General features: G+C 40.5%; 1 protein-coding gene across 3 annotated transcripts in view; it reads right to left on the bottom strand.

Moving 5' to 3' along the window:
• The window catches only part of LOC149312398 (ataxin-7-like protein 1), a 107,468-nt gene that overhangs the window by 57,338 nt on the left and 34,180 nt on the right, over positions 1-15,950 (bottom strand). For 2 of the 3 annotated variants that reach the window (XM_089524540.1, XM_089524542.1), the window contains exon 3: positions 10,503-10,607. The exons of the other annotated variant lie outside the window; for it this stretch is intronic. In XM_089524540.1, the coding sequence (XP_089380666.1) occupies positions 10,503-10,607 (105 nt within the window). The remainder of the gene's footprint in view (positions 1-10,502; positions 10,608-15,950) is intronic. 3 annotated transcript variants of the gene reach the window in all.

The following is a 15,950-nucleotide window of genomic DNA, read 5'->3' as shown; positions in this document are numbered from 1 at the left end:
AGCTCTAGAGGCTGGAACTGCAGCTATATAGACAGCTACTTGCCGCTAGCTCCTGACTACTCTCACTCTGATATATTTATTCACTTCAAATATATGTATTCATTGTTGTAGCTATTGCTGTTGTTGTATGTGTTCAAGTTGTTTCTGACTTATGGAAACCCTAAGGCAAACCTATCATGGAATTTTCTTTCCAGGTTTTTTCAGAGGGGGTTTGCTATTGCCATCCTCTGAGGCTGAGACAGTGTGACTTGCTCAAGGTCACCTAGGGTGTTCACATAGCCAACTCAGGATGCAAACCCTGTGGAGTCATACTCCAGCACTCAACACACTGGCTCTCTATATTTCTTTATGTATTCTTTATGCACACAATATGCACAAAGATATACTGAATACAATATATCAAATATAAAAAAACATGCAGCGCAGAAAAGTCTCCATCATTTTCTTTCTTCTTATTCAAAAGCTATGCTTTAAACCAGAACGGCCAATTTAGTGGAGGAGGAAATTTGACTCCAATTTTAAAAAGTATACTAGAGCATCTTCCAATTAATTGGTAGAGTAGGGCAAGCTCCTAAGTGAGATGGCAAAAATTATGCCTGCAGGAAGAAAAACATTTGATCTTGGTGATCTATGGCAGAAACCGTCCAGCAACGGCTATTTACATAATGATTCATGCGCCCCCTACTGACAACACATATGCTAGTACACACCTAAAATGCCCCATTCATCAGAAAGTCAAGGAGTCATAAGGAAAAGTATTTGCATATTCTGAATACTTTGAAGAGGAGTTTATGAGAAGATCATTTAAGTCGGTAAGTGAATGCCAAGCAATATGAGATGAGCTACATCAATCAATCAAAGACTGTACAGCGCCCTGGACTGGAATCAATTGTTACCATAGCTGAATCCCAGGAAGTGATTATAACAAGAATAAATAGATTGTGCAGGCATGCTACTGTGAAATATAGGGATGCTAAATAGCCTGTCTTGATAAAGCCTAAAAGAACAGCACAAAAATTCTCTACCCTGCAAGTCTTTGTTTATGATAATCCTGTTTGTATGTTTGTTTTTTATGCTGCCTTTCTCCCAGAAAGGAACACAAGGCAGCTCACAGATAATTATTTTAGAACCAGAATCAATCTTTTTACAACACTAGAAGGATGCAAGATGCACCACAGAACCAGTCATTGGTCTGGCTCTGGCCCTATCTTTGCCTGAGTCACCAGAAAATTAAGAATATTCTGATGGATTTCTCTCGATGGCTGAAAAAAGGGATTAGCTTCAATTTATCCAGCAGGATAGGAAGCAATTTTATGCAATACAGTGGGACCTTGGTATCCGTGGGGGATCTGTTCTGGACCCACCGTAATTGTGATGCATCTTCAAAATAAAGGTTAATAATAATAATAATAATAATAATAATAATAATAATAATAATGTCCACAAAGATCACAAGACTGCTACCCCTCCAAAACCAGAATGCTAATGTTCAGGGCCATTCAGACTACCTTTTACCCTGGATCAGAACCCGGATTAACCAGGGGAAGTTCATATTGGCCCCGATCCGTCCACAAGTGAAAACAAGATTTTCACACCCGTTCAGGGGCAAATGCCCCTTGGTGTAGTTCTTTTGAAAGCGGAGTAAAAGTTGTATCTTTTGAGAAAATCCCTTAAAGTAAACAAGGTTTGGCTACCAGTCCTGAAAGGTAGCAAGATAAAGACTCAACAAATGCAAATGAGAAATCTCCCAGGGTCAATACAACTGGGCTTTTACTCAGAGAGGTGTAAATATAATGTGACAAAGCTATTGTTGAGAAGCTTGTGAGATAGTTCAAGAGCGAAACATCTGTCCTACTACTCTCTAGAACAGAGACAGAGAACTTTTACTGGATTATTTTGGAATCAAAATTCCACAGCCTCTTATGATTAGCTATGATGGGTGGGGCTGACTGGAATTTTAGGACATCAGGAAATCCAAAATTTCCCCATCCCCTCTTCCTTGGAAGAGTAATCTAAGCCTATTGAAAAGGAATGGGAGCTGGTTACACTCAATTGTTGCTTCTTAGACCAAAAATTATAGTAGTATTTCTGTTGCTGGACCTCCCTCTCCTGCTGCAAGAATTAAAAGCCCTGAAAAAAATCTCCTGAGAACCAGGGGTGGGACATGGTTACTTCTGAAAACCCATAATCAAAAATAGCCCTGAGCCCCCCTTAATCATTACCTGCACCTTCTCAACACACTGTTTCCTCTTCCAAGAGTGGGAAGTATTAAAACCTCCCTACAATTCTCCATAGTGGCAGGAATGCCACTGGCTGGAACAATGCCACTTGGAAGAGCTGTCTGGTCCCTAGAGGAGAAAATGCAAGAAACCTCACGTCTCTGAAGAATACACTCTTTCTGAGCCATACCAGGCTGTAAGGATTAGTACACCTGTTCTGTTCAGGGGAAGGAAAAGGAAGTATTTGTGAAAGAGGAAATATCCCGAAGTTTTTGAATGTGCCAGTGGTAGGACCTAAGTGGAAGTATGACACTTCAATATGCGTTCTGAACATGTAACTTATGATGCCTTGCACTAACTCTTGTTGTTATTATTGTTGTTGCTGTGTACCTTCAAGTCACTTCTGACTCATAGCAACCCTAAAGCCATACCTGGAACTAAGTCCCATTAACAAGAGCCAGTATGCTGTAGTGCCTTGAGTGTTGGACTAGTATACTATGAGATCAAGGTTTGAATCCCCCTCAGCCATGGAAACCCACTGGGTGGCTTTGGACAAGTCACACTTCCTCAGGCTCAGAGGAAAACAAAGGAAAAACCCCTCTGAACAAATACTGCCAAGAAAACCCCATGATAGGGTCACCTTAAGGTTAGTCTTTGTTCAGAGGAGGTTTGCCTTTGCCTTTTTCTAAGGCTGAGACAGAATGACATTTTAAAACTTGGAGGTGTGTCCAGAGTCATATTCCAACACTCAAATCACTGCACCACGCTGGCTCTCACATTAACTTTTATGTCAGTGTTTTTTTTTTTCTCCCTGATGTATGCAAATAACTTTTCATGAGCAGTTTTGGACCCTGCTATCTATTTCCTAGATAGAGTAGCAAAGATGAAAAACAGTCTTAAATTATAAGTAATATTCTTCTCAGAAGGGCAAGAAAGTCACCACAATTCAAAATGGATACTGACAAGCTGGAGTGTGTCCAGAGAAGGGCAACTAAAATGGTGAATGGCCCTTAATAAGGAGTGACTTAGGGAGCTGGGTATGTTTAGCCTGGAGAAGTGAAATGAGATTTATTACAGTCCAGCACATTAGACTGGAGAAGAGAAGGTTAAGAGGTGATATGATAGCCCTGTTTAAGTATCGAAAGGTGTGTCATGCTGAGGATGGAGCAAGTTTGTTTTCTGCTGCTCCAGAGAATAGGACTCAGAGCAATAGAGTCAAAGTACAGGAAGTTCCTGACATTGGAGGTTTTTAAACTGAAGCTGGTTGGGGGTGCTTTGATTGTGTATTCCTACATGGCAAGGGGTTGGGCCTGATGGCACTTGAGGACTCTATGATTCTACAGCAGCTTTATTTCGTGTGTGTGTGTGTGTGTGTAGACACATGAGGTAGTGGGGGATGGAAGCCCACTTCTTTGTCAAGAAGTAGTCATCAGACAGCATTCAGATTTCAGGCAAGAGGTGGCAGCTATTTAAAGAAACCAAGGAAGTGATCCTAACAAGTGCGTAAATGTGTAGGAAGCTTTTAGATACTGAAAATAAAACAAGACAGTTGATCAGCTATGTTTTAGTCCAGAAGAGTATTTCAAAGAAAGGGCAGTCTAAAGAAACAAATGGCTATGCCATAAAAGTTATCTCAATCCCCTTGATTCCTTCAGACATAAAAGTGCCAGTACTAGAGCTGGTCTCCATTGGAGGCAGAATATCAAATGGAAATGTGGTAGGAGAACACTCTCTGATAACTAACATTGCACTACTAAGAGATGGGTGCAACAAGGGATTGGAGCATTTCTTTACTCTATAAACATAAAATATTGTGCAAATGTCCAAAAGCACAGACTATTTCCAGGAAGTAAACAAAGAAATGTTATGTAATTGTGCTTCTGGGAAATGACCATAAAATATTTGTTGTTATTATGGGGCTGCAAAAGAATAAACAATTCCTCACAATGCAGCAGTTCTTGACACAATTTGAAAACAAAGAAGTATCACACATCTTGGATGATAGATGATAGTGGTATATTCCTTTACAAAATTTTAAGGCGAGTGATAATTTTGCACAACCAAGAGTCAGTCACATTGGACAATTGTCTACTGGGAAATGATGTCAGAGAAGTTTGAAGAAGAATTCTTCTCAGATAACATATTGGCACAGTTTTGTCCTGGGCAGAAAGACAGAAAAATGTGATTATTAAAACAACAGACTACTGTATATACTCGACTATAAGTCAACTGCATGTATAAGTCGAGGTTGGGTTTTGGGACCAAAATTAAGGATTTTGCCATGACCTGTGGATAAGTGGAGAGTAAAACTTGGAGGCTTTTTCAGTGTGTGTATGTGTGTGTACAGCAAGAAAGACTCTAATTGAGGCTGTTTGTTTTAATTTTGGTTTCAGTCTTCACCCAGACAGCGATAGGAGAGGATCTCTGCTTGGCTCAAGAGAAAATAATACAAGGTGTTGGTCATTACCTTTAAAGCCCTACATGGCTTAGGTCCGGGTTACTTACGGGAATGCATCTCCCTATACAATCCGCCCCGCACTCTTAGAACAAGTGGGAAGAATTTGTTGAGATACCATCATCCAAACATGTTTCTACTTCCCTAAAGGCATTTAGCATAGCCGCCCCCAGACTTTGGAATGGACTCCCAGAGGAGACCCGCCTTATTACATCTTTAGAAATCTTTAAGAAGGCGGTAAAGACAGAACTCTTCCGCCGTGCTTATCCTCCTGACCTCCTATGAAGATCACTAGTATGGAACAAGACCAGCTGACCCCTTGATTGATTGATGCTACTGTTTTTAGATTCTTATATTTTTATGTTTTTATGTTTTTATTTTTTACTGTGGTTTCAATGGTGCTGTAATTTTAATCTTGTAATTTTAACCTTGCTGTGATCCCGCTTTGATCCATTGGGAGAGGCGGGAAGATAGAAATAATAATAATAATAATAATAATAATAATAATTATTATTATTATTATTATTATTAAAAAGAAACTCTATTCCCACTTCATGGGAAAATCTGAAAGTGCTGCTATCCCATTATCATATTGGCCCATAAATAAGTCAACCTGGGATTTGGGGTCAATTTTTAGGCACAGATTTTTAGACCTATAGACAAGCATATACAATACATCCAGGAAGGAAGGAGACTTCTGTCTCTTAAGTCTTTCATGGTTGCCAAAGCAACAGAGAACCATACAAAGAAGCAACATGGACTTCTTTAGATATTAAAAAGATCCTATACAGAAAGAACTTTCAAACAATATTTACACATATGTAGGTGCAGGCATACACACAAACTGTTCTGAATGCACATGCTGGGAAGTTGTTACTTCACCGCACCAGGAAATTTATCTTAAAAGTTTGTTCATTGTAGTCAACAAATCAATCCCAAATTCTTTTTTCTGGATGAAAGTTCCATCCCCTATTAGACCATTGCACCACGGCCCACTCTCTTCAGTGGCATCCCCTGTTCCTTAGAAATGCTTTCTGGACCTGATCCCCTCCCCGCCTCACCATTTCCTTCTCCTTTTGTGTTGTGTCGTTTTAGATTGTAAGCTTGAGGGCAGGGAACTGTCTATTATCCCCTCTGTTGTAAGTCGCCCGGATTCCCAATGATTGGGCGGCACATAAATAAATCCTATTATTATTATTATTATTATTATTATTATTATTATTATTTGCAAGGTGGGAGAAAGACGAGGAGAAGTCAGCTTCTACTAAGTTTTCACCCCACTATGAAGATGCTTATATGGACGCAACCTTGCCATTCTCAGCACCAAAACTGTTCTGAGGCATTAAAAAATAAACTGCAGTTTGCATGTTCAGCAGTGGGTACAATAGTTGTCAGGCAAAGTGTTAATTGTCTGCATAGTTGTTAAATGGACTGGAATATTTCTCCATTGTATCAGAGACCCTAAAACAAAGACTGTCACCTCATTCATTAATCCTGGCATTTTGTATTAGTACACACTTTCCTCTTAACAACACACTGTGGAATACTATGCTCTTTCACAGCCCTTTCCAGAAAAGTTTAGGCATGGTTATTCTCTGGTGTGTGCAATAATGTAATAAAGAAATCTCAAATTCTCCTCACAGATTGTTTTCTTGGTCAAATTGCCTTTAAAAATCACTTTCACTGCTTCCCTCCAGCATGGGTACCAGTGTCCTGTTGCAAAGATGCACTTGCTCTGAAACTTTTCTTATATTGTCATATGAAGGACAGAGCAGAATGCTTTATGAGAGGGACGAAACAACCCCTAGCAAAAACAAAGACATGTATTTTAGTAATAATTACCGTTCACGGTTCTGAAGTCACTTCTTCAAAACAAACAAAGCTAGTTTTGATACTTTGAAGGACCCAATGAACACATTCAAGAAAAAGCTCACACCAGCTGCATATTAAATATTCTAGCCAAATCCTTACACTTCCCCTTTGGTTTTACCAGTTGAAGTACTAAAACAATGAAGCAGAAAAACTAAATACATTTGTAGTCAAATCAGAAACCATCACAACGGGAAAGGGTTCATGAGAGCAACTGTTTGTCAAACCACAACCAAAGAACAAATAGGTGCAGGCAGTATGAAACAAAGTTGTATTCACATGCGTAAAGCCATCACATTCAATTGATTCTAATCCTCCACTGTGAATCAGCTTCTCCATAAATGCAAGCCATGTTTCAATTTAGTAACGGTACCTGCAGCAGTAATAACAAGATGTACACGTAGATCTAGTGAACATAGACTTGGCATTCACAGACAAAACTAAGAGGAGACTTAGCCTGGGCAGGTCTACTGAGTATAACTATAGAGAAGAAAATGCTTGTAAAAGACCAATAGAAAAGCAGTTCATAGGGCCAGTGTAACTTCCAACAGTGTAATCAAATATTCTGCTGTTTCAGTAAAACTTACTGACCTTTCGTTTTTGCTTGTCCACAAATTTGTAAGAAGAAGATTAATGGCAAAGGCCAAGCAATTCACAATGAGTATAGTTTCTTTATAATATGGTACTATTCTCACTGGGATACATCAAAGCAATTGTACACCTGATCCTACATATACTGTTTGGAAGTCATTTCCACTGATTTAAAAGAGAAGTGACAGTAAAATAAGAAAGCATTCATATAGCATTTGTCCATTGCCTTTTTCTGGTCCTGTGTGTTTAAGCACAGGAGACTTTTCTTCGGAGAAGGAGTGTAAACACCGTATACCTTTATATAGAAAAATCATTAAATTCAGCTCTGTCAATGTAGGTGGATAGCCCCTTCATGGTCCTTCATTGGCCACGTTTGCACATTACAGAAAGCCAGGCTATAGTTAATTGAATTCTGGCTTGTTGTGTCAAAACCCATCCCCAGAAACAAAACATGGTTTGTTAGGCAACTGCAAATCACAACTGGTGTGGTGGGCGGATGGAAGAGTGTTGAACCATCTTGTGTCTCATGGGTACTCCAAACAGGCCTTGGGCACAGTGACAAACTTTGAGCTCCCTTTTGGTGGGAGATAAGCAGGCACATTAAACTGCTTTTAAGGTCAGCAAACTCTCCCCAGGTCACAGCATCAACTAGGGCTGCACCTGCAATTTAGAATCACAGAATAATAGAGCTGGAAGAGACCGCAAGGGCCATCCAGTCCAACCCCCTGCCATGCAGGAAATCACAATCAAAGCATCCCCGACAGATGGCCATCCAGCCTCTGTTTAAAGACCTCCAAGGAGGGAGATTCCACTACGCTCCAAGGTAGTATGTTCCACTGTCGGACAGCCCTTACCGTCAGGAAGTTCTTCCTAATGTTGAGGTGGAATCTCTTTTCCTGGAGCTTGCATCCATTGTTCCGGGTCCTAGTCTCTGGAGCAGTAGAAAACAAGCTTGCTCCCTCCTCAATATGACATCCCTTCAAATATTTAAACAGGGCTATCATATCATCTCTTAACCTTCTCTTCTCCAGGCTGAGCATCCCCAGCTCCTTAAGTCGTTCCTCATAGGGCATAACTTCCAGACCCTTCATCATTTTAGTTGCTCTCCTTTGGACATGCTCCAGTTTCTCCACATCCTTTTTAAATTGTGGTGCCCAGAACTGGACACAATATTCCAGGTGGGGCCTGACCAGAGCAGAATATAGTGCACTATTACTTCCCTTGATCTAGACACTATACTTTTATTGATGCAGCCTAAAATTGCATTGGCCTTTTTAGCTGCTGTGTTGCACTGTTGACTCATGTTCAACCTATGGTCTACTTGGACTCCCAGATCCCTTCAACATATAGTTTCATTCAGCCAGGTGACGCCCATCCTATATCTGTGCATTTCATTTTTCCGCCCTAAGTGCAGTACCTTACATTTCTCCGTGTTGAATTTAATTTTGTTATCATTGACCCAGCTTTCTAGTCTATTCAGGTCATTTTGAATTTTGATCCTGTCCTCTGGGGTATTAGCTACTCCCCCTAGTTTGGTGTCATCTGCAAATGTGATAAGTATGTCCCCAATTTTGTCCTCCAAGTCATTGATAAAGATGTTGAATAGCACTGGGCCCAGGTCAGAGCCCTGTGGGACCCCACTGCTCACTTCTCTCCAGGATGAAAAGAAACCATTGTTGAGCACCCTTTGGCTTTGGCCAGTCAACCAATTACAAATCCATGTAACAGTTGCCTTGTCTAGCCCACATTTTACAAGCTTGTTTGCAAGAATGTCATGGGAAACTTTGTCAAAGGCCTTACTGAAATCAAGATATACTATATCCACAGCATTCCCTTCATCTAACAAGCTGGTAATTTTAACAAAAAAAGAGATCAGGTTTGTCTGGCATGACTTGTTTTTCTGAAACCCATGTTGACTTTTTGTGATTATGGAGTTGACCTCTAGATGTTCAAAGACTCTCTGTTTAATGATCTGCTCTAGAATCTTTCCTGGTATAGATGTAAGACTAACTGGATAATTGTTGGGATCCTCTTTTTCCCCCTTTTTGAAGATGGGGACAACGTTTGCCCTCCTCCAGTCTGCTGGGACTTCTCCTGTTCTCCAGGAGATCTCAAAGATTATTGCCAATGGCTCCAATATTACATCTGCCAGCTCTTTTAATATTCTTGGATGTAGTTCATCTGGTCCTGGAGACTTAAATTCATTTAGATTAACAAGGTATTCCTCTACAATCTCTTTACTTATTCTGTTTTGAAATTCCCCAATTCTGTCCTCTGCTCCATTATCCTCAGGTTGAGCACCCTTTTCCTTTTCTGAGAAGACTGAGGCAAAGAAGGTGTTGAGTAATTCTGCCTTTTCTCTGTCTTCTGTTAGCATTTTGTCATCTTCTCCACGCAGTGGCCCTACCGTTTCCTTTTTCTTCCTTCTGCTGCAGACATATCCCAAAAAAGCCCTTTTTATTGTTCTTAACCTCTCTAGCAAGCCTGAGTTCATTCTGCGCTTTAGCTTTTCTGACTTTACCCCTACATGTGCTTGCTATTTTTTTGAATTCCTCTTTGGTGATTTCCCCATTTGACACCACTTTAACTGCTGTGGCTCAATGCTGTGGAATTTGGAGAACTGTAGTTTTTTGTGGCACCAGAGTTCTCTGACTGAGAAAGTTAAATTATAGTTCCAAGAATTCCACAGCACTGAGCTTGGCTGTTAAAGTGGTATCAAATTGGGTTATTTCTACAATGCAGATGCAGACTAGAAAGAAAAGGAAACCTATCCCCCCTACCAATTTAAAGCTATAGTGAGGTGATGGTGATTTTCTGACTCCAAGTTTAGGCTCAGTTCACTTGCAAGAACCTACTCACCAAACCAAAGATAACAAAATAACTGATTAGCAGGGAGAGAGGCACAGCTATGATTGTCTCACTGTATAAAAAAGAAAAAAAAAGTCTAGATATAAAAGGAAATTGTGTAGTTCCAAACAAACACCTGTTATCCTATCTTTAAAATCCATTACCAGATAAACTGATTTCTTTTTTTTTTTACATTGTAGGTACATTTGTGTCTTACGCACATAGGTTTGTATGCATATGTTTACATACTGTCTATCCAAAGCTTGGAAACTACATTTCCAGAATCCGTTCCTTTCCCAGCCTGCAAGGCCCCTGGCTGTGCTGGCTGGATGCTTTGGGAATTGTAGCTCAACTATGTAGCTTCTCCAATTGCTGATTCTAACCTTAGTAGGAAAATTAATTTAAATTGGTTTTCATAGATAAGATGTTAAAAGTCAAGAAGAAGAAATTATTGCTAACATACCATTTATTAAAGGACACCTACACAGAGCCGTAATCCAGGAACAAAAGTTTTCACTTACCGCAGTGTGACTGGAAAACCTGTGGCTTGACTACCTGATTGCAGATATTGCACACTACTAGATAGAAATCATCATGAGCGGGATAATGGCCAAATAAGTGCATATCTGTGGGAAAGTTAAAAATATATATACACACAAATATTAGAAGTTGTCCTTTAAAAAATATATATATTTTCAAAAAATTAAAATACTGCCATATTGTGTTTTCTTTTTTAAAAGGAATACAATAAAAACAACTATTGCAGCACAATCTGATGCATTTCTACTCAGATGTAAGCACCAATGAATTCATAAGAATTTATTCTCAGGTATGTGCGTACAAGACTGCAGCCTTAATGTCATTGTAAAGAAGAGCAACCTGGGAATCATACCTTCTCCAATGTTAACATTTGTCACCTTATATTAGTGACAGGACAACTTGCTTAGTCTGACACAGTACAAGAAACATCACATTTGACTTATGAATCTACTGTAGGTAATAATACAGGAGTTAAAATCTGAAGAGAGGGATTGCCATCAACGTGCCTCCTACTCAGTCACAAAATCTAATGTTTGTAATTATTTTAAGAAAGGTGCAAAAGTTCTGTCCCAAAATTAAACTTGTAAAAAGTATGGTTCATAATTAAACTTTAGCAGAGTTAGGGGCTATACAGGCCAACCTTTTCCTGGCTGGATTGGGGCCGTGGCAACCACACACTGTGCCCCCAATCCAGCCTTTGGAGGGCGCAAAAAGGAGCCGCAAAAAGTTGCTCCTTTTTGCATCCTCCAAAGGGTGCCATAGTCACAGTGGCACGGCTGTATGGTGCCCCACTGAAACTGTGGACACAGTGCCGGAGGTACATCATGATGCTGCACGCTATTTGGAGTGGTGTGCAGTATCATGACACCCTGGGGGCGGAGTCATGGCATGCGTTATCAGGACAATGGATCCTGACTCCGCCCACAGGCTGGCCTTTCAGGCCGGACTGCATAGTGCCTTAGTAACTAGGAGAAAGTTACTCTCCTAGTTATTAACTAGAGGGGAGAGATAGGAAATTTTTTCAGACCTGGCCTTATTACTGAAATAAATATACAAAAGGAAATACACACAGAGACTATCTATCCTCACCACCAGAAAACTAGTTAAGAAATAATCAATATAAAACTACTTGGTTATTGCAGCTTCTATACCAGTGTAACAACTGAAGCTAAAGCAAAGCAAAAGCAACAGGGAACATTTTAGTATGCAAAGGGATTTTGTAGCACCTTCGAGACTAACTGAAAGAAAGTTGGTACCATGAACTTTCGTAGACTACAGCCTACTTTCTCAGATACATGTTACTCAAAAGAGTATAAGAAGCCATGACTCTGCAAGCACCAGTTTCCCAAGGTGCATAATCACAAGTATGATAATGACTTAAGGAGGAGCACCATGGATTCAGCTCAACACTAGAGGGAGAAACGCTGACCCTGTCCCAAGATAACTTTGAAGGACAATAAAATATTTTATTTCAGAGTTTGTTGATAAGGGTTAATTAAAGGGGATTATTTTATATATTCATGTAGGAGTCTAGGAATTTTAATAAAAAAAAATTGACCCAAAAAATTTGAGTCGACTTATCCATGGGTCAATTTAAGTACTGTACTTTATACAGTTGGCCCTTCTTATACACGGATTTTTTAAATAATAAAATAATAAAACTTTTATTTCTATACCGCCCTTCCTATGATCAGGGCGGTGTACAACCAATACCATACATACAATAAAATACACATACAGTAAAAAAAAATACATTAATAAAATTACATTAAAAACTAATTCTGGCCAGCTTGCCACTGCTGACAGGGGGGGGGGGGGGAGACTAACTGGAACCTACATCCGGGAATGCCAACTTGAACAAGAAGGTTTTTAATTCCTTCTTGAACTGGGCCAGGGAGGTAATCGTGCGGAGCTCTATGGGCAGCGAATTCCAAAGGGTCGGGGTCGAGATGGAAAAAGACCTCCTCGATGTGGAGGTTAATCTTGCCCCAGGAGTCCTTAGTAGCTACTGCCCAGATGTTCTGAGTGTGCGGGGCGGAATGTATGGGGAGAGGCGGTCCTCAAGGTATCCTGGGCCCAAGCCATTTAGGGCTTTATAGGTAATAACCAACACCTTGTATTGCGCCTGGAAACGAATAGGCAGCCAGTGTAGCTCTTTAAGCACTGGTGTTATGTGGCTGGCCCTGGATGTACCAGTGACCAGCCTGGCTGCCATATTCTGCACCAATTGCAGCTTCCGGGTATGGTACAAGGGTTGCCCCATGCAGAGCGCGTTGCAGAAATCCAGTCGAGAGGTTACCAGAGCATGTACAACCGTTTCAAGGTCCCCCCGGCCCAGGTAGGGACGCAGCTGGCGAATCAGCCGAAGCTGATAGCAGGTGCTCCTGACCGTCGCATCCACCTGAGATGTAAGGTGGAGCGACGAGTCAAGGAGCACCCCCAGACTGCATACCGAGTCCTTCACGGGAAGCGTGATCCCGTTCAGGACAGGTGGAACCACCGCCATCCCTGGGCCAGGAGAACCTATCACGAGCACCTCCGTTTTCTCTGGATTCAGACTAAGTCGGTTTTCCCTTTATACACGGATTCCCTTTATACACGGATTTAAGCATACATGGTTTGAAAATGTTCAAAAAAAGTATAAATTTCAAATATCAAACCTTGATTTTCCATTTTTTATAAGGGACACCATTTTGCTCTGTCGTTATATTGAATGGGACCTGAGCATACACGGATTTTGTATACACGGGGATCTTGGAACCAAACCCCAGCGTATAACAATGGTCCACTGTACATAAAAAATGAGCCATCCCCTGGTGAAAGGCAAGGGCATTATCTGTCCTGCAAGCACTGACACACACACACCCTCTATGCTCTAATCCATCCAGCCATTAGTGTGAGCATAAACAGTGATGTCTGTTGGACTTTTGTAAGATTTTTAGCATTGTTTTCATTTGCTTCATCCTTTAGAACCTTTGTTACATGCACGTAAGTTTTACTCTTGATGTCCATGGGTCATCTCAAAATCTATAAGTTTGCCCCCCAAACCTGCATGAGGTTGACACATAATTGAGTACAGTGGGCCCTCTCCTTATGCAGGGGATCCATTCTGGATCCCTCCACATAAGTGAAAATCCGCCTATGCTTGAGCCCCAGGAAATAATGGGGCGCGTGCATGTGGCGGAGCGGCCATTGTTTCCTTCCCCAAGCGGCTTCCGCGTATGCTGGAAGCCGTGTAAAATGCATCCATGCATGGCATGGGCGCACTGTATATACGGTACTAACTTCATTGTGGTCTAAATGCCATAAAGGCACCAGATCCAATCTGATCAAGGAAGCTAAGAAGAGTCAACCTTGGCTAGTACTTAGATAGGAGACTGCCAATGAGTAGCAGCTGCTGTAGCCTATATTTCAGAGGAAGGAACTGGCAAAACCACTTCTGTGTATTCTTTGTCTAAGAAAATTCAATGAAATTCATGGGGTTGCCATAAATTAAAGATAATCTTTGTAGGAAGAACTTGGTGAAGATACAGAAGGCTACAATTAACTCTCAACCATGCTCAGTCAGCTCAGCCATGTAAACCCACCGGATGACCCTGGGCAAGTCACAGCCTCTCAGCCTCAGAAGATTATAGGTTTGCCTTTGAGTTGTCTTAAGTTGAAACAACTTGAAGGCACACAACAACAACAATTAAATCAAGCCAGCTGAAAATTATCAAGGAAGAAGTACCAAGTTAAACAACCAATTCTGAACAAGTTTTTCCACTTGTGCTTAATTATTATGTATTGCCAGCCACCTCTGTACCTTATACCAGGAATAAGGGAACTCTGGACCTCCAGATCAATGCATCCGTGGTCACTGGCTGACGCTGATGAGATCTCACAATTTTATATTACATAACAGATGCCATTCTTTGTTGGCAGGAGGGGCTACAAATAGGGATTATTCAACGTCTGACTAAAAGATTGTATGTACAGCGCTGTGTAAATTTACAGCGCTTCATAAATAAAGGTTAATAATAATAATAATAATAATAATAACAACAACAACATACAGTGTTAAAGCAACATAGGATGGTGTGTGTATGTATATAATCTACAAGGCCCTATTGTTTTTGAGTAAAATAGCTTACTGTGTCTTATTTATAGGAGTACCAATAAAGGCAATATCTGTGACATTTTGAAAACACAGTACTACCAACCTTCAACCCAGAAAGAACCAGTAAAAGGCAATAGAAGTATTGTAACATGCTGAAAGCCCATCTACAGAAAATTCATGGGACATGGGGAACTGAGTACTTAACTCTGCACTAAAATGCTACTAACTTGGAAATAATTTTTTAAAAGACAGAAGCTGCATAACTGCATTCCAGAAATGTAATCTTAACACAAAAATTAGTCTGAACTGTTAATCTCAGCATTGAATTCTAAAAAAAAAAAATCTAGTTAGACAACAAGACTTTCTCAACCTTTTTACCATTGAGGAGTCCTTGAAATAATTTCCAGCTCTCAGAGAACTTCTGCAAATTATTATACCTTTTAAAAATAATCTCTCATGGAAACTCTAGTGATCTCTTGCAGAACCCTAGGTTTCTTGGGAACCCTGGTCAAGAAACTCATCTGACTTTGTCACTAGAGACCAAGGCAGACTCTGTGGCACAGAGTGCTTGGCATCACTTTCAGCTGGTGCATCAGCTACAGCATTTCCTGGATAGAGATAGCCTAGCCACAGTAAACCACGCACTGATGACTTTCCAGCTGCCCCTGAACAAAGAAACTACAAAGCAAGATTGGAAAGAGAAACAGCTGAACTGGAATGTATACACAAATTCCAGTATCAATAGTAAGTTGAAAAGAGACAATCATTTCCTGGCACACGATACATACTATAACACTAGTTAACATCCCGGCCTCATGAGGGCACTCTTGGCCAGTTTATCACATCTCCTTTCTGGTTCCCAGCCTGCACACACCACATTCCAAAACTCCCTCCACAATTCATATGGTCATCAATTCACCCTTGCCTTAGGCAATATCTTTATTCCCTCAATGACCATTATTAAAACTGAATTTGTCTCCTCATCACTATACCCACAAGTTTTGCATTTCTAAAGCTATTCACACAGTCTGCTTATAAAGGTCTGTTCTTAGGCAGTACATACATCTGAGGAAGCAGACTAAGTCTATGAAAGCTTATACTGAAGTGTGATGGAGTCTCCTCATTTGGAGGTTTTTAAACAGAAGGGGAATGACCATCTATCTGGAGTGCTTTAATTGTATATTCCTACATGGCAGCGGGTTGGACTGGATTCTATGATTCTATTAACTTCTTTCTCTCAGTTAGTCTCAAAGGTCCTACAAGATCCGTTTGCATATTCTTAACTTCCCAGTTAGATTACTAGAGTGCACTCTACATGGAGCTGAAGGTG

This window comes from Sceloporus occidentalis, unplaced genomic scaffold, assembly GCF_023333645.1.
Source record: "Sceloporus occidentalis isolate IW3139 unplaced genomic scaffold, rSceOcc1.0.p SCAF_5, whole genome shotgun sequence".
In the NCBI taxonomy this organism is placed as follows: domain Eukaryota; kingdom Metazoa; phylum Chordata; class Lepidosauria; order Squamata; family Phrynosomatidae; genus Sceloporus; species Sceloporus occidentalis.
Note: the sequence above shows the minus strand (reverse complement) of the source record. Positions and strands in the feature narration are given on the sequence as shown.